Source organism: Aethalodelphis obliquidens, unplaced genomic scaffold (assembly GCF_003676395.1).
Source record: "Aethalodelphis obliquidens isolate GAN/ISIS:26980383/991018 unplaced genomic scaffold, ASM367639v1 scaffold47, whole genome shotgun sequence".
NCBI classification, from domain to species: Eukaryota; Metazoa; Chordata; class Mammalia; order Artiodactyla; family Delphinidae; genus Aethalodelphis; species Aethalodelphis obliquidens.
In genome coordinates this window covers 9,617,435-9,642,588 of record NW_020837991.1, presented here as the reverse complement: position 1 = coordinate 9,642,588, position 25,154 = coordinate 9,617,435, and the positions used below count along the sequence as shown (strand labels likewise).

The window sequence follows — 25,154 nt, the reverse complement described above, 5'->3', positions numbered from 1 at the left end:
TATATGTAATACACGCTCATTTTAGAAAATTTATGAAATATAGAAACAAAGAAAAAAGCAAAAATAATCAATTCTAAAGCTGAAGAGTGCTTCAGAGTACCCTACTTGAGTACCTCTCTACTCTGCATATTTATAAACTATACCTACGCCTATGTGGATCAAAACACTTTAGACTGAGGCTGGTATCATTTTACCCGCGACTCTAAAGTGTAATAAACCGTCCCAACCTGCAGACCTGTTTTACTTTTGACCTAAATTGCAAACTGTACCGAGATTTCTCAAATAACACCTAATAGACAAGTGTAAGCCATAGGGGACCAAATGCTTTCTAAACCTAATCAGTTACAAAGTGTTTGCTGGATATTTCAAATTCTCCGGAAGGCAAGGACCACGACTTAGCCCTCCCAGCACCTTTAGTGCCTGCCCCAGCGGCTGGAATTCCGTTAAGAACTCCCGAGATGACGGGAGCCCGGGTAAGGCCCCGGGAGGGCAACACGGGACTCAGCCTGAGCTCACAAGCCTGGCCTCCTGCCCTCACCTCAGTGTTCTCTGGCTCTTCAGCAGGTTCTGCAGGCCCAGGAGCCCCTCCTTCCGCTCGGACCAGTTGGAGCTGGCGCAGTGGTTGAGTACCTCGGCCACATCCTCGGTCTGGCGCAGGTAGTGGGGGATGCCCCCGTTCCGGGAGCTATACGAGCGCTCGGAGCACACGCTGGACGCGTCGCTGTTGGCGTCGTCGTCGGAATACATCCCGTACGGCTCGTACCTCCTCCTCACGGGCTTCTTCTGCCAGATCCAAGGACGGGTCGGGGGAGACACGGACAGGTGGCGTGAGTCTCACCAAACAAAACCAACGACAGAGAGCTAAACGTAGACACACACAGGCACATGCACCGCCCTTTCCCTGCGCTTACAGATGATGGGAGTAAAAACAGAAAAGCAGACGTAGGGTGAGTAACAAGCAGAGCAGCCCACAGCACAGAGGAAAGAGCATGATCTCTAGCGCGGTGCATGGCCTTCTCAGTAAGACAGACTGGCTGTGTGACTTCAGAAAGCCTCCTCATCTGTCTGCTTCAGTTTCCCCATCGTTGAGATGACAACGATTATCCTTCTCACAGGCTTGTTGTCAGGATTAAGTGGAATTATATGTTAAACAACCCGGCTCGGCACCTGACGCACTGTTAAGTGTGAGCGCCCACCAGCCCCTTCCCAGTCAAAAGCAATCTATCTTGAGCATGGTCTGTGAGTAAATTTGTTTGAATAGTCATGCTTCCTTAAGAACGTCTGACACTGCAATGTCAGTGGCAGAGTGTCCTACATAAAAGGATTCCTAAATGATCTAAACCATTTTTATTAAGGACTTAAAGTTTTACCACACTAATAGGCCTTCTGTAGACTAGAATACCCATGTCATTCATTTCTCTTACCTCTGAATATAAAACTGTAAGTTAAATCCCTATATAATGTAGCAACAGCTACATAAAATAGATAAAACTTATAAAATACGGTTTGTCCAAGAGAAAAACAAATAGCTACTGGCTTAAACTGTACTGATGTAATTTTCTAGGAATGTGACTTGTACGCCGGGACAGCTCTGCCTTCCACCTACTGTCCCAGCATAATTGTTAACAGCACCCTCTCTCACTCTCAAAAGTATCCTTGGTAGGATGATAATTATATGGTCATCTCACTTACCCATCAACTAGGTTCCTAAGATAAGCAAAATGTTGAATGTATCCATTCATGAATCAATAACGACGTAAGAGGAGACACAAACTAGGTTAATAACTAAAATGAAACGCTAGTAGGAAAAGGGGCAGAGCTTGATATCGAAAACACTGAGGCAAATGTGAGAGATGACCAGTTCCATCACTAGCAACAGCATCACTAGTTTCCACAAAATCACAATTCAGAACAGAATTTCTACACTATGCTACTTTTTTTGTTGTTTTTACCAGCTCCTAAAGGAAATATACTCAACAGAAAAAAAAGAAAAAAAAAAACATAAAACAAAAGTTAAAGCACTGGTACCTTGCTCCTGGAGTCTCCTAACAGCTGTAGGCAGGAAAATATTGAAGGATGGGGAAAAAGCATAGAGAATTATGTCAGAAGCATATGTGGGGATCGTTCTTGCAACAAAAGTGTACAGCAGAACATATCTTAGCAAACCAAAAATACAGGTTAGCAAGCGATTCGTGTCAAGCGAATAACAAAGAATGCTTTCACAATGGCATTTCCTAACCCTCCTACACCTCTTATGAGAACTTCCGGTATCTGCTGGAATTCTTTGCTGAAACTCTCCACATAGCACTGAGGTATATCCCTAATGTCGCTATTAACTCTGTCGCCTGCTCCTAGGACAGATGCTGCCCCGGGACTTCTTTTCTGCGAGCAAGGACTGTGTACCATCCCGGCGCTATCTCTTCTGGAGCAGGTCACTTGGAAAGACCAAGCAGTTTGGACAAAACGTAGCAGTGAGGGCAGCGGGGGTGTACGGGGAGCCGGAGGTCAGAGAAGAGCCCAAGTCAGGTGAAGGCAAAGCCCAGACTCTCCAGTCCTGCTCTGCCCCCTGGCACTCTGGGCACTGTACCCACCCCCCCCCGAAGTGCTGTCTCACCCAGCAAGGGCTTTGCGCATCCATCACTTCTTACCCCTCTGGCCCCCACTTCTTCAAGTCCCGAAATAAGTAAGAAACAGATTCCAAATGCTGCAACTTGGAAGGAAGAACCGCTTCACAGAATTGTGCGCCACCTCGTGACTCTTAAGTTAAAGTCCTGCTTAAAGCAATTATCCTGAACTCCAGTTATCTGCCAGAAAAAGCCCTCCTGCACACAAGGCTGATGAACAGAGCTGGCCGGGCAGCCCTCACCATGAAACCATGAGGAGAGCGGAAAACTGCTTGCTCACAGATGCTTGCCAGAGAAATCTGGCTGAGCAGGAATAAATGAGGGAGGGCCAGGAGGGATGAGAGTTGGAATCACTGTGGCCGCACGCTATAAAGTTTTGACTGGATGAAACACGGCTGGATTTAAAACCTCAGGGTCTGGTCCTATAGCCACACACTAGAAAGTTTTGATCGGATGAAACACGGCTGGATTTAAAACCTCAGGGGTCTGATCACTGTGGCCACACGCTATAAAGTTTTGATCGGATGAAACAGGGCTTGATTTAAAACCTCAGGGTCTGAAAGCGGGGTTATTACCTTTGTTCATTAGAAGAGAACAAGTCTTAAAACAGTACAAGCAAGACCAGAGATCGGGAAGTTCTAAAGAATGTCTATTTTACATGCTGAGCACATAAACCAGAAAGTACAACAGGCTGCGTTACTACCAGCTGCAATGTATCTTTAAAAGACCATTTGACCACAAGCTGATTCTACTTAGGAATTCTTTGCTATAACCACAAGTTTAAGGACTTCTAATCACTTTACGTTGCTTTTTTAGATATTACATTGTAACAGTGCAAAAACATACTTCACTAGTGCTTCACATCCTCAGAGTTGACCTCAAGATCTGGGAAAGTTTCCGTAAATAATGACTTAAGGACACATTTAAACAAACAAACATAAAATCATACGGAACAACTAGTGAGGGAAATGGAATAAACGCAAGATTTTCAAACCACAAACGCTATGACCTACTGTTATACAATGATATGCTTAGGCTATGCCATCAAAGCCTGTAAAGCAACAGAAGCAATAGAAGGGAATAAAGGAAATGCTGAAAAAAAAAAAAAGATAAAAAAGGAAAAGAAGAAGCCCAATGACATCAGAGAAGCCTGATGTCATCACAACTTCACTGATACTGCGGAGCACAGAAGACATACTTGATGCTACTGTGTCTTGTAAGGCCAGTTTTCACTTACGTACAGAGTTCACAGTTTAAGAAGAAAAGCATAATAATATAAATTTACACAGTTTAAAGAGTGTCAAAGATGATTTAGTGACCTGGTTTGAAGACTACTTCCTGTTAAGACAGAAAAACGCAGGTGAGTAATTCAAAGAGACTCCACACACGTCGTGCCTCTTACCAAAGCATCAGCAACAGCAGCTTCCAGATCTGCACTGGTGCTCAGAACCCGCATGGCATTCACAGAGCCAGGTATTCTTCCTGCCTGGCCGAGCCCAAACCGGTCTAGTTAAAAAACAAAAGCAAAAGATGTGTCACTTTAATTCACGTGTTTTCACTTCTTTGCGACGGCTCCTGCCTCGTCCCACTTACTGGACAGAGGACGGAAGCATCTCTAGTCAATTTTCACTGCACCTGACTTGTAGTTTCAACTACACCTGACCTGCTTATTATCAGTGGCAGAGGTTCACCCTGTTCACATTTAATACGATCGTGCCAAAAAGCATCCTGACAACTGAAACGGTTCTTTAATGACAGTCTATTTTTGAAAAGTGTTGAGACATGGGGGGGACCTTATTATAGAAGGTGGCTGGGCCATGAGGGTAGTCTTTTCATGTATACAGCATTCTCTCTAAAGGCTAGCGGCCCTGACATTTGGTCAAACTGATTAGAAAGCTTCATGGTTTGATCAATGAGTTCTAACGCAATGTGTAATAAAAAGTTAAAATTTGAAACAAATGTATTAAATTGATCTCTGTGCAAATTTTCATTAGTGTCTCTACTGTTTAACTGTTATTAAGCTCAATTAATGTTAGGTATTTGTTCATCATGATGCCTGTGTCACCAAAGGCTATTTAAAAATCAGTTTATTAAAATTCTTTAATCTTCACCACAAAAAGCTAGTATCTTTGCTGCAAAACATTAATCATTCAGATAATATAAATTTCTCCTGAGTCCCTCAAAGGATTTTTAAATGATAATCTTTACACGTGTCAACCGAATGGACAGAATGCAAAACAATTTCCAACTTTAGCAGTTCAAACAACTATTCTAAGCCTGTTAACAAGCATGGACAATAAAGACTAACTTTTTAACTTTTTTTTGGCCGCACAGCTTGCGGGATCTTAGTTCCCCAACCAGGGATTGAACCCTGGCCCATGGCAGTGAAAGCGCTGAGTCCAAAGAGACTAACTTTTAAAAGTCCCATTACGTAAGCTGACCAGCCTTCCTTAAGAAGTGCTGAGACTGCTTGGGACTCACTGCCCTTGTGAGGCCTTGCTGCTCACAGCAAGCAGTCCGGTAAAAGGCTCTTATAATGTATAATAAACCTCTGGAAGAAAAATGTTAAGATTAAAAATGCTTTCTCTTTGTTAACAAATAAGACACTGTTTGGACAAGGAAAGTCTCTGCATGTGCCATATTCTAGTAATGAAACATTTAGGAAAAAAAAGAAATAAAAGAAAGCTAATGTCGGGTTTACATAATTGATCTTTCCTATAAAATGATATATTTAAAATTTTGGGTAGGTAACAAGACATCATCTACAAACTGGTGAGCTCTAAAAGTGAAGTGTTATTTAACTTTTTTAAATTGTCAGCTTCGAAACGTTATACCTTCCACTGCCACAGAAAGGGGGAAAAGATTTAAACACTGCTATCAAAAGCTATATAGTTATGAATTTTTAGAGGGAAACAAAAATTGTATGTTATACTATCCCCTTTTTTAATGCACTTGTTGCTCGTACTGAATTTCACCATTACGTGTATGTTTAAAAGGTGATTTAATGTGCCAAATAAACTAAAAACAGACCACAAAACAATTCTCTCTCTCTCTAGAATATAAATCATCACCTGAAATAACATTATAAATTTGAGATTTATTATGCACATAGTTTTATAAATGATCTTTGTTCAAGTCTCTTTTTTTTTCCATTAAAAAAGGGTAGATAGTAAGGGATTTATGAGTAACAGAATGAAAGTAATTCAGTTATAAGCCATTTAAAAATTACCCAGCATAAACGTAAATAAAACAGAATCTTAAAAAAAAAAAAAAAAAAGTAGGTCTCATGCCAGCAATTCTTGCTCCAGGGATAATACTGATTTTTCAGACACAAAATTAAAACTGTAAGAACAAAGCAATTATTCTGTGCTTCCCAGATGCATACAGCTTTGCCATACACAGTGACTGCAGATCATTTGATATACATCGTAGATAACTGAATTTCAAATCTTAAGGGGAAATGTTTGTCTGGACCTAAGAAAATTTATAAGCCTTTTGTTTTCGCCAGACCAAAATCTGCTCTACGTTCTCTCTGGTACTGTCCAGTTTCCACGAGATGGATACATATGACTGTGCCCTCAGTCTGGCCCATAATCTTCAGGGGAATATCCTAATCAGAGAATACATAATAAAATGCATAGGTGGCTTCATTTAGAGGAAAAACAGAGACACTAACTCAGTAAATTGGTCACAGTTGTCACCATCAACAGTCTGATTTAACAGATTATGCCTTGTACTCAGTTGATAAAACTACAGTCATTAGGGATTATTAGCGTATCAAAATGATGCCAGTTAAATCCGGCAAACTGATGCATTATTGTATGCTCACTTTCTGCCCCAGAGGCTAACCAGGGCATTTGGGGTACTGTTACAATGAGGCTGAGATGGAGTGTTTCGGCTCTGCAGGCTGCAAAGGCTACCTTTGGCCTGACTTGATTATCCTAATCGTGATTTGTTTTTCCATAAATGCTTTAGGACAATCCATTTCCTTCAATACATATGAAATGAGGTTTGCTATAATCTGGGACATCTGGTCACTAAATAGTACCTCCAAGTAATTAGAACCGGATGGTAGTAACTAGCATTAACAGACACTTTATTGGGAGTTAAGACTGAGAGACGGAAGCCTCTGCTGCATGAGGTCCATACCCCACTTCCTCCGAGGGACCCTTCAGGACACCTATCTGGGGCTGCTGTTTTCCTGGGGGAGGGAGTGAAAGGAGGGCAGAAGTGCTTCCCTATCCTTTTGTTTTGTTTTGTTTTAACATAAATACGAACACTGGAAAAATGATGTCGTCAAACTGGCTACAAAGCATCTACGGCCTATTAACAGGACCATAAACATTCAACAACTTAAAAAAAAAAATAGAAGCACATCGTGGGGGGAAAGAAAATATGAGGTGCATACATGCCAAGTGCTAGCGGACACTGATGGGAACCAGATGTGACAATGAGCGTGTGACAATGAGCGTGGACAGGCATGGCATGCATGAGCGCGTGTTCACCTGACTGCCCAACAGAGTCAGCCGTGGCAAGAGCACTAGTGGACCTGGAATGACGTCGAGAGGCTGCAGGTAAAAGGAACGGCAACACCCACAGGGTTAACACACGAGAACCTGAGACAGCAGCGGCCACAGACCGGAGGGAACGCGGGGCTGCTCCCGACGCGGCCGTGTTTCCTCACGGAAAGAGATGATGTTGGGTACGAATGGACAGCGAGGGCCAACAACCCCCGGGGCTGCATGCGGGGCGCTGGCGCAGGAGGAGGGCTGCCTGTGCACCCAGCGGCCCCCGCCCCCGGGTGCACGCTGCCCCCGGGTGCACGCTGCCCCCGGGTGCACGCTGCCCCCGGGTGCACGCTGCCCCCGGGTGCACGCTGCCCCCGGGAGCCACCGTCGCCACCACAGACTGGGCACGGGAAGGACGCCAGGGGCGCGCCGAGGGGGCGGAGCAGCAGGATGGGTCACGCCTCCCGTCAGGATGCGATGCACACGCGACCATGCACCAGAAACAGAAGCGAAGAAGTTCACACAACGTTCTCTCAACAGACACAGAATGAAGTCACAAAAAGGGGGCTTTCATATACAGGATGGATACACAACAAGGTCCCACTGTGGAGCACAGGGAACTCCATTCAATATACTGTGACAAACCACCATGGAAAAGAACATGAAAAAGAACGTTCGTATGTATAACTGAATCACTTTGCTGTACAGCAGAAATTAACACAATGTTGTACATCAACTATACTTCAATAAAAAAGAAATAAAAGACTTCATGCTTCACAGGTAAAATATAAATCAATTTAAAAAAAAAGAAAGGGGCTCAACAACTGTATTCCATTTTCCCTAGTCAACATGTGTGCTGTTCTGCTGCAGAAATATCCCAATGATTAATGAACTCACTGTTTTAACTGTTGGAAAGTTGGCTGTAATAAGTTTAACAGCCTTCCTTGGAGAGGCATTTGCAGGCCTCTGGTTATGAGCACCAGCTCCGTGACATATGGGGGGCAAGTCCTGGTCAGATCACAACTAGCTGTGTGGGCCCTGGGCAAAGTACTAAACCTCTCTGTGTCTCAGTTCCTCATCTGTGAAATGGGGCCAACAAGGGTACCCTCCTCTTGGGAGTTAAGAGAATTAGGAGAGACTATACATCAAACACTTGAAACGCTACCAGGCACAGAATAAACCGTGGTGGTTAACAGCAGCAGTGCTGGTTAATAAATGTTATTTTGCTAGCAAGTACTCATAATATTATATCGCATCAATTCATCAGTCTGAGAAAACATACACCAAACTCCATCCTCGTGTGGAGAGAATAACTTTTAGAAACAATTATGAGATACAGGCTTGGGTCCAAACCTGAATTTATTGACCCGAGTGCCACATAATATGTGGCTTTTTCTTTACCTCAAAAGAAGAAAAAAGAAAAAAAAAGAAAAAAAACCACGCTTCTATCATTACTTGGAAAGAACACGGTGACTGTAGCACAGAGAGTTCATAGGTTTCACAGAGTGACACTAAGCAGTGCCAGAGTCCAGAATCCTCCCACGTTTACATGCTTAGTCATGAAATGGCAAAACCCCAAACTCTTCAATAAAATTTTATTTACTTAAGCTCGTGTCACCTTGTGAAATGTGCATATCTGCGGGATAAGGGGTACTGAACAGCAAAGGTTACCTGGTCAGTAAGGACAAATTTTTACCAGCATGCAAAAGAAAGACAAAATCCCTAATTCCTCGAGATACACAAAAATAAGTCGGCAAGCTCTAAAACAGGTATTACAAAACAATCACTTTCCCTAAATAAGGAAACTGGCAAAACATTTTGTAAGACTGAAGCAAACTATTCATTTCTTGTACAAGCACAATGGTACTGTATCCTGACAGTTTAAACTGAAAACCATGTTTAAGCAACACCTGATCTGAAGGTTCCTTATAAAGTCGTCCTTTGGTTCTGTTTCAACAGAATATTCTACAGCAAATCTGTCACGTAACAAGTTCTCTGTCACGTTCTCAAGTGAACGTCCCACAATGGAATCCAAGGTGGACCCGCTTACATCAAAGCCTCATTGACAGCAGAGTCCTAGAGCCTTAATCTCACCTAAAAGCTGTCACTGTCACTATGTATTCATACCATTAAAATGGTCCAAAATAACTTTTTAAGAAAAATGCAAGCTCAAACCCAATATGTAGTCACTGAAACAATTACTTCTGTCCTCTTCTTTTAAAAAGTGAAGGTTGGCTACGTAAGTTGATTCAAAGGGGCACTAACACAAAATCTCACTGACTTATAAAGGGGGTAGGAAATGAACATTAAAGTGAATGAGAATAAGAAGGAAACATCACACTCTCCGAAGGGCGTAGGAGGCTCCCCAGGGGGCACAGCAACCTTTGGGACTTATCCATGAATTCCCAGGTGCCATTGCCACACCTGGAAATCCCGACTCAGAAACGTGGCCAAGCACCTTCTCTGTACCTGAGCCTGGAGAGGCCTCAGAAAGCAGTTAGTACATTTCAGAGGAACCAATGAAAGACACCTCAGGTGAGGCAGGGGAACAGCCACGCTTTGAAGTCAGACCCGTGTGATCTTGGGGAAGCGGCCTCCACTCCCCAGGTCTTGGTTTTGTCATCGAGACAAGAGGGACGACAATACCAGTCCCAGAGGCTGAACAGGACCCACAAGGGTTATATGCCCACTGATCACTCAGCATGGTGCCAGGGACATGTGGGCACTGGTGCTGTTCCTGCTGGACAGGAGTTTTATGAACAGATTTAACCCAACAAGAAAGAAAAAAAGTCATGGTCTAAAAACTGAGCTGAAATGATGTGAACTCCTGCCCTGACCACACAGAAGACCACGCTGGTGCCAGAGCTTGTGAGAAGGGGAGATGTCTGCAGCCACAGCTCCAGCTGTGGTAGCAGCAATGACACACGTCCACAACCCGGGCTATCACCAAAACACTTCAGTGGAAATCAGACTGGATCCCTCAGCTCCTCAGGGTCCAAGGAGGACCTCAAGAATCCAGCACACCTTGCCTGGTCCACAGACCACATGCTGGGTCACAAAGGCTGCTTCCATGGACAGGAACAAAAACAGCAGTGTACACGTGAAATAAAAACACTGAACTCTAAGAGACAAGATAATCAAGAACCAGACTGAACTGTTCACTTATAGAACAGGTTATTTCGAAGGTCAAATCGTGAACAAGGATGCATAGATACACAGCCTTAACTTAAAAGGAAACACCACCAGTTCACTCAGAAAAAAAATCATCCTTGCTGCCCTGGATTTTTGAGGATTCTGATCTAATGCTGTGAACTGCTGTGGAAGAGCTGACAGGGACCAGGTGAGCTGCCCCACTCAGGCCCTCATGCCCATCAGGTAGGACACCTCACACAGGTATCTCCTCACGAAGTCAGGTGATCGTCTAGAGGGCCCTGCATCCATCCATCTGCTCTTTCTGAGAACTCCACGAGGGACAGTGGTCATGAAGAAATAGGTCTAGATTCTGAGTACTGATACTAATTGGGGGAAAAAAGATACTGGGAAGGAGTGTATGACTTAGAAGGAGATAGTGGCAAATATTAAAACCTTATGCTTTTGCTGTAACATCCATCTTCCAAAGTGACATTTTTATATTTGAAAGACCCGTTTCATAATTAGAGTCAAAGTAACAGACTGCTACAGTCCACAGTTCCAGAGAATAACTTCAGGCCTAGGCCCTACCGGTATAAAGTGATTTCTACCTGTCATGCTTATCATGAGGAAAAAATACACAGCTGTACAGTACTTAATACGCCCAAGAACTGAAACACAATTACTGAAGAATACAAAACATTTTTCTTTTCTTTTTTTTGTGTGTGTGTGAAAGTATGTGTTGATAGACATCTTACAGGATTAATAATTTGCACTAGGTAAAAAGGTATATGTCCATTTTAGAGAAAGGCAAGACTATTAAAACGAAATAGAAAATGTAAATTCAATATTCTATAAAGCATAAATGTTTCTCTTTTGGTCTTGTTTTTCTTGAATACTAGAAATTGTTAAAGTACAAATTCCAGCTGTAAGGAAAACTGAAACGGGGGGCGTCTGTCAGACAAGCAGCCCCAACGGACACCGAACTGGTGATCAGAGGTACAATATTACCATGTACCACGGCCACCAAATGTTGTAAAGTTTTTGTCCTGGGGTGGCACCGGATCACAAACATTAAACAGCCTGTTGAGCCCAGGAAGAATGAAAAGTATCTTAATAATTAACAGTGAACATAAAGGTTTTGCATTGTGCTGTACACTGAGGCCGTTTATCCAAAAGCAATTTGCAGACTGCTTTAAAGAAAGCTTTGAAGTGACTCGTTTCACAGAAGGAGAGCTAATATTCATGCTGCTTTTTCGATTAATGTGCTCACCCCCAAACCGAGCACATGCTTAGTTTCCTAAATGTTATCATGATGATACTTTTTTTTTTTTTTTCCTTCTCTGAAGTGAATCACGCATGGGCTGATCCCTGGTAAAATTCAAAACAGGTTGCAGAGATTCAGCGAGTACGGAGACACTTTGGACGCGCTCAGCTTTTAAGCAGCAACGGTCTCTGGCTGAGCTGCGCCACACGCTGGCAACGACCTCGCAGACGGGCTTGCCCGGAGCAAGTGGTCCTAAACGACAACAGTACAGGGCGCATGGGTGCTTTCTTCCCCTGATATGTGAAAACTGGGAACTGCCAGAATCCGAGCATGCAGAGGGGACAGGAAGGGAGGCTCGGGAGGAGGACGGGAGCGGAGAGGCGCACGGAACAGCGGCGGGGGACAGAGGCAGGTGGCTGGGCCCGGCGGGGCGGGAGGAGCCCCAGGAGCCAGGCCGGCGGGTACTCACCGAGCGGAGGGAAGCCCCGAGCGGGGCTCGTATCGCGGCTGCTCTCACGGCTGGCATCGCGGCTGCACCCCTGACTCATGCTGGGTCGAGGGATACGGCTGCTCCGTGCTAGCGTGCAGCATGAGGGGTTTCAGAGAAGGGGAACAAGTTTAATGAAGACAGAGAAACTCACATATGGTCAGTCACATTCCGTTCACGTAATCGCGACACGGCCCGCGCCTGCCCCTGCTCGGGCCTCACTGACTGACGGGCCAACAACAGGAGGGGGTGGGCAAAGCTGGACTTGCCCACGGCCTCGCAAAGCTGGGCATTTCAGTAGGAAGGTGAAATAACACCTAAAGGTAAGAAATGGAAAAGAAAGCTCTCCAAAGAGCAAACTGGATCAGAATATACAAGATCCAAAGTCTTCTGGAAATGATCAGTTGCTATGGCTTCAGCACACTCCTCCCCGAGAGGATAATAAAAGGCCATAGTCATTTTCATATGCACTGGGTCCTTAGAAAGATACTTTAATTTGGATTAAAAACAGAATAAAGGCTCTGGTCACTGAACTCTATGAACTTACCTAATTAAAAGGAAGACTGTTCACTTCCCCCAGCCTGGCCTTTACAAAGAGAAGTCATGAGGACTGACCCTGCTAGAGAGCCTGCGTGCTGCAAATCAGTGTGGGGATATAAAGAATCGGGACTGCTAACCCCTCATTCACTGGTCTCGACATTCATTCCGGTGTTTTCTATGGAATCCAAAAAGATCCGTCTGTCACCCCTACCCAAGCACCTCCACTCACCAGCCTCACACCTGAGTCCATCCCAGGTGGCCTGATAGTCCCAACACTCATGGTTAAAGATCATGCACTGGCCTGAGAACAGCCAATTACTTTCTCAAGTCACAGGAGACTGAGACGACAGAACCCCACGAGCAGCCTAACGGCCAATATAACTTGGCCATAAACCTCATGAAAGACCATGATTTTCTTATTTTTCAGCTTGCTTTGAGAAAACAGAAATGCAGTACTGGCAAAATACTCAAAAACAACTTTGCAAACTGAAAGCACGTAGCCACCTACATGACAGCTGATGGGAACAACAAATATTTCCATCTTGAGAGGATCTACTAATTCTGGATTAGACAGAAATGCCTTTCTCAGAAGGTTCGGAAAATATAAACTTGATTCACTGATGTAAAAACCTCCATGCTTACTACATTGCAATGAGCAAAGCCTGTAATTTCAGAGCAAAGGTAGATTTATTATATGGCCAAACCGTAACAAGAATGTCTTACAAACCAGAATCATAAAACTCCCTGAGTTAGAAGAACATGGAAGTGAAAAACCAAACCAACTTCCTATTGTGGTCTCTGCTCAGTGCCAGAGGTGAATGAGACCCTAAAGGTACCTAAGTGATGTGCAAAGGTTTATCAGGTCTGTGCTGGCGAGCAAGGCAAGGTCAAGCCCAGGAACGCAATCTCAGCCATCAGTCAAAATGGGGCTTCATCTGGAATTCTCTAGGAATTCCTAAACTCTCCTTCATTTTGCTATAGTGACGTGGAAGCACTGAGTTTTCACTCAGAGTAGTAGTGACAATTTAATCAGCAATTCTCGATAACATTCTAAACACCTCCTGCTCCTACCATGAAGGCCAAAGCAACAGGTGCTAAATTAAACTTAAAAAACTAGGGAGTATCTACTGATCCCGTCAGTAAAGGAAAAGTTGCATAAAACCTACAAAAGAGTCCTTAGGGGGGCCACTACCACATCTAATGTAGAAGTGCCCTCTCCAGCTCCATGCTAGCTCACTGGTCCAGCCACTCAGCCGCTCTAGATCTCAGCCTCCAGTTAGGAAGGTGAGAGAGGGAGAGAGTCCCCACTATTTAAATGAAAAGGGTACTGTGAGATAGTGTACGTACGTAGGTATGTCTGCGGTCCCTGCTGAAAGGCATACGTGAAAACCTTGTCTTATTCCACTGGCCACTCCAAAACAATCATCAAAAAGCAGTAAGGCCAGTCCTGATAGGTCTTCACACGTGGGCATGCTTAGCTGACCATTTTCTTATAGCTCTTGCCCGATTACGTCTGAATTTTCACATAGTTCTCACTCCCTGCTTTAAGTGAGCAGATATATTACAAGAATGGGGAAGCTCTGCTCTCTCCCCAGGCTGAGCTTGCTTTGTGAGGGCAATGAAGAACGTGAGAAGAAACAGGTAGATGCCATGTGAAATAACAACAATCATAATTCTTAACGAGGTCTACCGTCCTCGTATTTGGCCCAGAGAACGTCCATTCACCCATCTGTCCTGACCGCCTTCTTTACCATATGGCCGGTAAGAACATGGAGAAAAAGAATTCTGTTTACAATTCTGTGCATGGTTTGGCCCCAAACTTCATTCAAGTACACTTAGCAGTGAAATCAACAGTTCAAATGTTGGATAATTTAAAACACAAGAGGAAGAAGTTCCCCCTTACTTGCAACACCATTTCCAAAGACTAACCTACAGGGAGGATTTAAAGTAAGTATACACATAAACGATTTTTACAAAGACTAATTGATTAGGCGTCAAAGCTACACCACAACATACCGAATCACCCTGTGTACTGAGCACCGAGAGTGAGCGTTCTGTGTGGGAACAGGTTTTGGAGGAGGGGTGGCAGAGGAGGGAGAGATGATAAAACACATCTGCTGCGTGAGCTTCCTAAAAGCAGGCAGGCTTCTCAGGGAGTTCTGGAGGCCTGCACGGAACGCTGGGAAGCCTGGAAAACCCTCTGACTGGTTTTCATTCCTTGAGTGACACTCTACCTTTATAGCGTTTTAAGGGAACTCCTGACTTTTGTCTTTCAAGGAAGGAGCCTACCAGAATTCCTATCAAAAGCAGAAGTACAAGAAGAACAATGAAAACTCCCGGAAGTTAAAGACATGAAACGTCTCTCTAGCCTAGACATTCTCATGTCTTGGTCTTGCACACAGTAGTCTAATCTAACAAAGAGCTAAAAGGAATTATTAATTTCTATTTTTTTCAAAACACATTTAACCAGAAAAGCATCTGAGAACACTTTAAATGCATATCCACAGACTGTTAGGGGCAGAAAGTCCAATGTGTTCATAGCCTTTTCAGTAGACAGTTGGGAGAACAAGGGAACCAAAGGCCAACTTCCAAAACGTGACTGCTGTAGAGGTCAGCAATTCGTGTGACTTTACCCTAAGTCACACGTAGAAGGAAACAATTTACACATACACTCCTCCATCTGCTCAGTTTATGAAGGAATACATTTCAGAAAGAAGGGCGTGGGAGGGTTTTGTTTCTTAGTTATCCAACAGGAATTACATCCCGTTTTGCTTAAGAAACCTTAAATGCTAAAGAAAAAGAGCTCTGACATCATCTTTATCACAGGTGAAACCGGAAAATTTAGTTAAGAAATATTATTTCAAACAAAAAAAGGCGTAGTTGAACCAAATACAATTTGCAGATAACTAGAATTATTTCTCAGGGCAAATTCCAAGCTATGAGGAAAACTATTAACCGGTTTGGGGATTATAGAAAATATTCTTAAAAGATACTCCTACTTTTTTTTGAATATTTATATTTAAAGTTGCTATACAATGAACCAAATGTTTAGACACATAGACATATACCCAGTATATACTAAATGATCAAAGAAATATACACTCTATTACAGAAAAATGCTAACATATCTGACACCCCATAAAATGGAATCTCTAAGCAGTACTAGAGGAAAAAAGTGGAAAGATGTATTTTACTCATATATATTTTATAACTGTGTATGTATATTCTCACAATGTGCAAAAATGTCTATAAAGTATCTTCTTTAATCAGAATTGTATGCATGACCTCAAAGCTCCATCCACAACTAATCCCCTTAACGAGCATCAAGGAAACAACTTTCTTCAAGATGATGTTTCAAATAAGAACGCTTGGGAAGGTTGACAGGCTCCTATTTAGTTCTTACTGATGGATGATGTTCCATAGGACTTCTTTCAAAGGCTTATTAAACGCTGTCTTTCCAGCTACCCACAGTGCAAACTTCATACTTAAGAGCATAGACTGCCAGGTCCTAGAGTCATGTTAGATAATCGAGGTTGGATTATTTCCCAATTTCAAGAAGGTAAAAATGGCATCTTTAATAAATTTAAAAAGTAAAATCCCAAAAAAGGGAAGAATTTTTGGGGCTTCCCTGGTGGCGCAGTGGTTGAGAGTCCACCTGCCGATGCAGGGGATGCGGGTTTGTGCCCTGGTCCGGGAGGATCCCACATGCCGCAGAGCGGCTGGGCCCGTGAGCCATGGCCGCTGAGGCTGCGCGTCTGGAGCCTGTGCTCCACAGCGGGAGAGGCCACAGTGGTGAGAGGCCCGCGTACCGCAAAACAAAAACAGAAACAAAAACAAAAGAAAAGAATTTTTAGCAGTATGAAACAAGTCAGGATCACCAAGAAACATCCTATAAACTTAACTAATTGTGGGAAAAGGACAGCTGAAACCTCAAGCCTAGGTTTGAAATCAAATGTATTTTCCAAACAAAACCAGATCCAAATACACGTATGTGACAACAACAAATCTGAAATTTATCAGTAGATATTGCAGTCATGATATTTTCTCTGGTTGTATCCACATTACTTGCTATTACTGGATGCAAATAACTGGTCAGCTCAGGGACCATGTTCCATAAAGCCCACAGAAGGTCAGCATCACGCAGCATTTTAACAAAACCACGGCTTGATTACATTTCTCACTTGCTTCGGAAATGCTGGTCAAACCAAATCCTTTCGATTCTACTTCTTAAATACCTGCTCCCCACCGCCTTCTCGAAGTTCAGGGAGTCTTCAAGGACATTCGTGAGCTGGACCCTACCAGTCCCTCTGCCCCCATCTCCCACCCACTCTGACAAACATCCTCGGCTATCGTCAGATAAACCACTAGTGGTCCCAGGGCGCACAACGCTCCCTCTCGTCTGACCGCTTCTGCAGAGGCTCCTCTCTGCCTCATCTCCCCACCCCGCCTGGTGCCACCTTATACACCTCATCGAAACAGGGCCGATTCTGGGAAGGCTCCCCTGGCAGGAAACCTAGGAGGACTGGGGCAGACATTCCTGTTCTACGGTCCCAGAGCAGCTGCCAGGGTATCTGTCATACTGTCTTACATTTTCACCTCTAAGACCACAAGCTCTTTGGAGTCAGAAGCTAAATCTACTGCATTTATCTTCTAATCATAAGATCTAACAACATGTGCCTAGCACATCACAGTAAACGTTCCAGTATTCAGTAAAAGTTATTGAGGAGATAAACGAATAAATGACAAAGGTAAGCCAACAGGACAAAAGCATACAGTATTCTGATTTCACATTAGTAGGTTTTTACCCTTAGAAAGCAGGTGAGACTATAAGAGTATGAACACAGATTTTTCACAGTAGATCACAAGACTTCTAACCGTTTTACTAAAAAGGGAGCATACAAATTAGATTTTAATAGAGTGAAAGACTGTTAAGCTGCTGAGAGTCATTCATATAAAATCCTACTACAAAGAAGCTAAACACTACAACACAAAAATAGACACTATATATACCTAGTTTTCCTCTTCTTGGTTTTTATGTTTGAACAACATTATGTCAAAAGTAACAGCTACACATATTCTGTGATGATAATTTTCACCAATTGGGTTAGAGAAGAGCAAAATCAAAATAAATGTGGACCCTACAAATTGCTTCTGAATATTTATATAGGTTAATGGCTATTTATTGCTAATCAGTGAAAGACAAATGGAAAAAGCAACAGTGCTCCTGTGCAGGAAATTTTGCAGCAAAGAAGCCTGCCCATTCCCCCAGGTTAATGTTTTGCAAAATGACTCTAACCCACAGAAGCCCACAATGGTGTAGTTCTTTCCCACATCAGTGTGAAGGTAAACCCCACATATTTGTTAGTCCTAACTGAAAACTGAACCTGCTATCATCTGTAAAAAGCACAAACTGAAATGTCTTTTTAACACAGGCAAAGTGACATCCTCGGTTCAAAAACAGCTATTTCCCACAGGAGACAAAGTCATTAGATTATAATCAAAATTATGACCAGGTTGGGAATGGTGTTTCAAGATCTTTGAGAATTCTCACCTAATCCTATGCGGTTTGGACTTGTTTCTCGGCTACATCCCTGACTCCTGGGAATCTTGCTTCGTTTTTCTGAAGAGGGTGTCGCAGGTGGGCCTCTCGAGGAACCCCCAGCAAGGCCACTATAACCACTTCCCAACAATTTCCCTGGGGAACTTGATCGGCTGCCAGCTGAAAATGAAGCGAAACAAAATTGAATAATGGATGTAAATCGAGAAATAAATTACAGTAATTTCAGAAGTCAGTTTACACATGAGTTTGGATCAAATATCAAGAGAATTTTATATAAAAATAGCTTTCTAGCTGGTAACATCACTAATTTTTCAAAAACTAAGGAGCATAAAGGAACATCAAATTTTCATAAAAGAGTATTTATACCCAGGAGAATTAGAGATGGAGTTCTACAGAAATGACTGCAAAATTTCTGATTCAAAAGAGCAGGCTCAGGTTGAGTACAAAAAGCCTCTCAGTTGCACAGCAAATTTCTACAAATAATCACAAAGCCGTTTTATTTATTAACTGGTTTGGTTTCTGTAGGAGTTGGTATGTTAAAAAATGGCTGAAAGAGTAGAAATATAACAGAAATTTCTTAAACGCTAAAGGAAGACTCCATTAATCTAACAAATGGAAAAGGAGGCAGAAATATGGTAAACAGAAATCACAAGATAAAATGATAAGAATAAGCTCAAACATATCGGTAATCATAATAAATGTGGCTGGATTAAATTCAACTATTAAAAGACAGATTCCTGGATTGGTTTAAAAAAACTGAAATGAAACTCAACTGTATGTTGTTTATAAGAGACAAACAACATACATATAACAAAACAACAAAACAGAATAAAAAACAGCATTAAAAGAGAAAAAAGGATGTTTCATATTGATTAAAGAATAATTATCCTTAAAGATATAATAATCATGAAACTTTATGCTCCACGTAACATAGCTTTGAGATAGAAAACACAAAAACGATAAAAATACAGAGAGAGATTGAAAAGGCCGTAATTATTAATATATCTCTCAGAAAGACTAATACTAATGAAAGATTAATACACTACTCAGAAACTGGCAGAGCATGCAGTCAAAACTATACAGATATGTATAAACACACCTCCCGCATATACACACAGTGCATAGTCCAACGAACAGAATACACATTCCTTTCACATTTCCACACAGGAATAGTACAAACACTGACTCTGTACTAAGCCTCAAAGGAAATCTCAACAACCTTTTACAAAGGTAGAAATTATATAGAAAACATTCCCTGATGTGAATGCAATAAAATTAGAAATTAAAATCATAATATGGTTATTATTATATAATAATAATAATAATTATATTATTATTATGGTTATTTTTATAAATGGCTAAGTGACTACATACCTATATAACCATTTCTTGTAAAACAAAATTCTTTCTTAAAGAAGGCAGCAAAATTTTAAGGATCGTACCAATACACTCAAATGGCAGTCATTAACTTAGATCATCTCCTTAAGCAGAGGAGGCAATAAAATTCGCAAATATCAAGTATTCGTTATCATGTAGCAGAATAGAATGATCCAGAGGGAAAAACCTTCAAAATAACACTTACCTGGAAATTAAACACACACACACACACACACACACACACACACACACACACACACACACAAACCCCCTTCCATCATTCAAATAAATCACTCAGGTGGCTACTTACGAAAATTCGTACTTTATAATGATTTAACTACAGTTTAAGTGAAATTCATTATAAAATTATCAGTACACGTTCCCATGAAGAACATGTCTCAGGATCTATTAATTTTGCCCATAAAATCTGAGCACACAAATAAACGATTAAGCTGTATAAAAGGAGAAAAGAAATCCATTTCAAACTCTAGAATTTGAACATACAGAAAAAACGCAGCAAGATTAACTAAGCTCATAATAAAGAGAGAAATTAATATTGTGCAAGGAACATGGGGTGCGGGAGAATGCCAAACACAAAAAAAAAGCAAGAAGAGAAATGGCTTACCACCAGCAGGATTAGCAGATCTGGATCCTTGATTATGAGAGCAGACCAAAGGACAGGCAAAAAGTGGATTAAAAGACAATAACACAATACAGAAGGTCAGCATGCAACACAGCACAAATGTCTTTGTTCACAAACACATTAGCAAAAGGGCTGTTTTTCTAGGTCTTGTTCCTCCTAGCCTATTTTCGTACTTATTTTTACTTTATACACATCATACTGTATTAGCATTTATTTCAGATCTGCTCATGAAACACTTATGAACCTACCATGCGCCAGGCACAGTGCCAGGCGGACGAGATGCAGAGAAGATGCCGGGCCCTTTGGGGGCACCTGCCCTCTGGCTCTGAGCAGCCTGGCAGAAGTGACTGCATCTTACCATCTGTGTATCTCTACCCCTGCACACGGTGCTCACCACACAGGAGGTGCTCCAGAGACATCAACCAAGTGGAAGAAACCACTACTAGGTAGTTTCATCTGAATGTCTTATGCCAAATTCTCCAATATTTAAACATTAATCCTCACATATTTAAGTCCTCAACTATTCAAAAGATGCCAACCGTTAACTGTCCTAAATTTAATATTAACGAAATCTACTTACTCTTAAACCAGAACTATGAATGCTAGTATAGCTACATTCGTAAAATATCTAGATGTGCTCCTATCTACCTATTAAAATAATTTTTAAAAGAATATTTGGAGCGTGGGAGGGAGGGAGATGCAAGAGGGAAGAGATATGGGAACATATGTATAACTGATTCACCTTGTTATAAAGCAGAAACTAACACACCATTGTAAAGCAATTATACTCCAATAAAGATGTAAAAAAAAAAAAAGAATATTTGATTTATATATATAAGTTTAAGGTCCAGGCTTGGTCGTTTGCTGGTGTTGTCTCTTTCCCTTGAGTGGAATTTGGTGAGTAAAATAAAACTGATGAGCTTTTCAAGTGGATCACCAAGGCAAAGTGCAGTATTTTTATGACTGAAAAATTAAAGCTCTATCATCCCCCGCTACAGAAGAACTTTATTTCCACCACCTCTTAAGCAGAGGACCCAGCTAGGGGCAGGGACCCTTGCAGAGACCAATGCCAATAAATAGCAGACATAAAGAAATGGAAAATACTGTTCAGCCCTCACTCTCCAAGAAAGGAAACAACCCTATACAGCCTATACAACCCTATACAATTTTTTTATTCAACTCAATTTCAACGTATTGACTTATATTCTGAGTCTCGAACATTTCTGGCCAAGAAAAATTTTTTTTGCGATAAGACCCGACTCATATTTATGAGGTCATGACCAGAGTATTATATCTATCTGTGACTCCAGGTATCATCAGGGTTCACCAGAATAACCAGGGCCTGGACACTACTCCCCAGGCAGAAGCTTCTGGACTACACCTGCACAACCTATGCTGTGTGGTATGGTGTAATACACTAAAAGCATGGGCTTCTGCGTCAGACAAACAAGCCTGGGTGCTGTCGTCTCACAGCAGTATGTCTGACCTTGCACTTTCTTTTCAGAAAGGACATAAGCTTCTTTTAACATGAGGACTCTAGTTATCAAAGGGACATAGGGAAAGCATCTAAATTCAGGAGGAGCTGAGGAAGGCATTCTAAACACCTACGAGAGAAGCTAACTAAGGTTTGGCCTCAGACTAGCCGCTCTCTACACAAGCCAGACAGCTCCTGGGGCCACGAAGGAGGCTGACTCCATCAGCTGACAAGCACCTCCACCATGGTCGCCTGCCCAGGAGGGCCCTGACGCCCCGCCCCACTCCTAGTGCACAGACCGGGAAGCCGGGAAGTGAGACACCAGGCCTGAATCCTAAGAGAGATCAGAACACACTCATCCCGCCCACGGCTGCTTTCATGGCTGATGTTAACAAATCAGGTGACTCAACACATACAGAGAAGCAGCAATGGAAGCGAGCGAGGGCAGCCGAGCGAAGTGAGAGCCCACACTGGCAGGAGGAAAGGAGCAGAGTGGCATGTTAGCGCAGCGGGTGATGTGGGGGGGCAGCTTCGAATGGATTTACTTATTGCCGCTGGGAAGAGACCTCAGCATGAAGTCATCTCCCCCCGGAGCTGCTCTTGAATGACATCAGGATCCCTCATCAACAGCAAAATGGGTCCCAGCCCAAGTACGATTCACTTTGGGAGGCTTGAGGGGAGGGAAACTGCATTTCAATGTTTCCTGCCTAAGGATACAAAGTGTAAATCACCTGGAAAGGGGACACAGGTACACTGGAATACCCCGTCTTGTAAGCATCCAACAAACATCAAGATTATTCACAGTGTCTTAGAGCCACAGAAATGTGTTTTTCCATTAAGTCGATGAAAATACTATAAATTTTCAGCTGCAGAATGGCTGTTGGATAAAACTAAGAGAGCAGAGAGCATAAAATATACTTCTTACGCTGGGACTGTGAGACCACTTTGGCGCGGCTGCGGCCCCGACTGTCGGAAGGCGTGGAGGTGACGTTGGTGGCGCTCCCAGAGCTCTGCCGTCGCGTGCGGATCCGACCTGGAGGACACGGCAAAAACAGTGCTTCCGTAATGTTTCCAATACGCGCGACCACTCCTCGGGCAAGGGGCACGGGCTGAGCCACCGCCAGGGGAGCTGGTCTCCCACGTGTGGTCCTGACACGCGTCCCTGTGTGCACACACAAATTCTACAGACACGTCAGAAACTCCTCAGAGGGACTCAGGAACCCATCAGGTGCTTTGCTTTCAATTGTTTTAGCATATTCTATTTTCAGATGGGGTGATAGTCACTTGAGGGTTTTTTTTCCACAATTTTTTTTCCAGATTAAATTCTCTCTCCTGTTCATTGCCGACATGTCTGTCGAATTTCCAAAAGCAGGAAAGAATATTAGCTGTCATCTTCAGAAAACTACTACAGGAAAAAAAAAAAAAAGAGTAAATGCAAAATAAAACAAAGAGACCTTCTTAACTCAGCAAAAGCTAGATCACCCTGGAAAATAAATGTGTCTTGCTGTGTAGCATTAAACTTCTATTTTAAAGCATGTATGCCAGCAAGTTTCTAGGCTGCAAAAAGATGAAGTTTATAGAAAGAATCAATATTAGGAATACCTAGAGAAGTGACCTAAAAATAATGCAATGTCATAGGCATTTATGAAGAATATTTGCCATTATTAAGTAAAGCAATGTGTTAACTCCAATTATTAAAGCATGAAACCATAAAAATAAAAATGGATTCATAAATACAAAATCACTGATGGTAAGACTAGAATGATAAGGAATTAAACTTTTTAAAATACAGGGCTTCTTTGTTTACAAAGGGGCACAAATGCCCCCATTTCCATAATTCAATCGGAAGAGCAATCTGATAGGGAAAACACAAAGCAATTTGAACTCCCACCGGCTTCTTACACTGTTCAAAAGCACATCTACCTCATCAACTGAGAAAGTTTGCAGAAAGGCAATACGGAAAAACAAATCCTAAGGCTTGAAAAGGTTCAAGAAAGGAAGGTAAAGAGCAATAAAAGAAAGCACTGCACTTAATTAAAATTAAAAAAAAAAGGAAGAAAGAAAACTAGAAAGGATCAATGACTTTTATTAGCAGTTGAATGAAAGACCTACAAGTTCTAGAATCCAGACTAAAATTAGGAGCTATATCATATAGGATACTATGAGCTATATATGTGTGCACTCAAAATCCTCACACCGGGCTTCCCTGGTGGCACAGTGGTTAAGAAACCGCCTGCCAATGCAGAGGACACGGGTTCGAGCCCTGGTCCGGGAAGATCCCACATGTTGCGGAGTAACTAAGCCCGTGCGCCACAACTACTGAGCCTGCGTGCTACAACTACCGAAGCCTGTGCGCCTAGAGCCCGTGCTCCGCAACAAGAGCAGCCACTGCAATGAGAAGCCTGTGCACTGCAACGAAGAGTAGCCCCCGCTCACCACAACTAGAAAAAGCCCGCGTGCAGCAACAAAGACCCAACGCAGCCAAAAATAAAATAAATAAATAAATAAAATTAAAAAACAAAAATCCTCACACCAACGTATAAGTAATTATTCCCACTTTACACATGAGGAAACAGAGAAGCAAGGGGGTTACTTAATTTGTCCAAGGTCCCACCACAGGTTCAGATGCCTGTGCCTGGCTAGGGCATTTTACTCTGCTAAGGAAGTCACCAAGAAAACTGAACGTGAAAAAAACAACTGAGTCTAATTTCTTAGGATTTTTTAAGTGATCATCCAAACCCTCTCAGCTAAGAAAATAAAAAAATCTTCTTTGCTATGTCCCTGTGTCCTCCACCTCCCCCCAACCCCCCGCTGGTCATCATTCCCTAGCATTTCTTTATGTTTTTAATATACATAGTTGCATAACCAAGAAATAGATGGCATTATTTTATATATTTTTTTAATGTTTTTAATCGTATCATAGGGTATATATTTTTCCAAAACTTACTGTTTGGCTCAACATTTTATCTGTGAGCTCAGTTACGGAAGTGATTTTTTGTAGGACGTAAAGGAGAGACCCATTTTACTTTTTCTGTGTGACTAACAAAGGTCCAGACAAATTTACTTAACCCCTTTCTTGACTAACCTACAAAGCCATCTTTGTCACTTACAAGTACTTGTATACATGCAAGGGTCCATTTTCTCCACTGTGGTGTGTGCCCCATTAGTCCATGTGTCCATCCTGTGCAACATACACTGTTGCGAGTAGCTTTTCAAAACTACCTTCCTAATTGGTAGGGCAAATCAAGCCACTTTTCCCTAAAGCCCTCTGCTCTCTTGCATATGCGCACGTGAAGATGTAATAAAAAGACGTGTTGAAATTCTGACTGGCAATGTGGAATTTGGGGTTAAGCTGGGGGCGGGGGGGGGGCAGCCCTATGATATTGGTCTTTCCATTCATTAGCATTTTCTCTTTTTCACCTTCTTCAGTGTCTTTCAATAAAGACTATAATTCTTCTAAAAGTTTTATTCAGTTTTTATAGACTTATTCAAAGGTGCCTTATTTTTATTATACACAATACAGTTGATTAAATTATATTGTCTAA

The 25,154-nt window shown here is 42.3% G+C and overlaps 1 protein-coding gene across 1 annotated transcript in view; it reads right to left on the bottom strand.

Annotated features, from left to right (window-relative positions):
• The window catches only part of CLASP1 (cytoplasmic linker associated protein 1), a 272,968-nt gene that overhangs the window by 69,463 nt on the left and 178,351 nt on the right, over positions 1 to 25,154 (bottom strand). The window contains exons 22-26 of the mRNA XM_027082432.1: positions 22,535 to 22,642; positions 18,107 to 18,274; positions 4,027 to 4,130; positions 2,029 to 2,052; positions 539 to 783 (exon numbers count right to left, since the gene is read on the bottom strand). Of these exons, the coding sequence (XP_026938233.1) occupies positions 539 to 783; positions 2,029 to 2,052; positions 4,027 to 4,130; positions 18,107 to 18,274; positions 22,535 to 22,642 (649 nt within the window). The remainder of the gene's footprint in view (positions 1 to 538; positions 784 to 2,028; positions 2,053 to 4,026; positions 4,131 to 18,106; positions 18,275 to 22,534; positions 22,643 to 25,154) is intronic.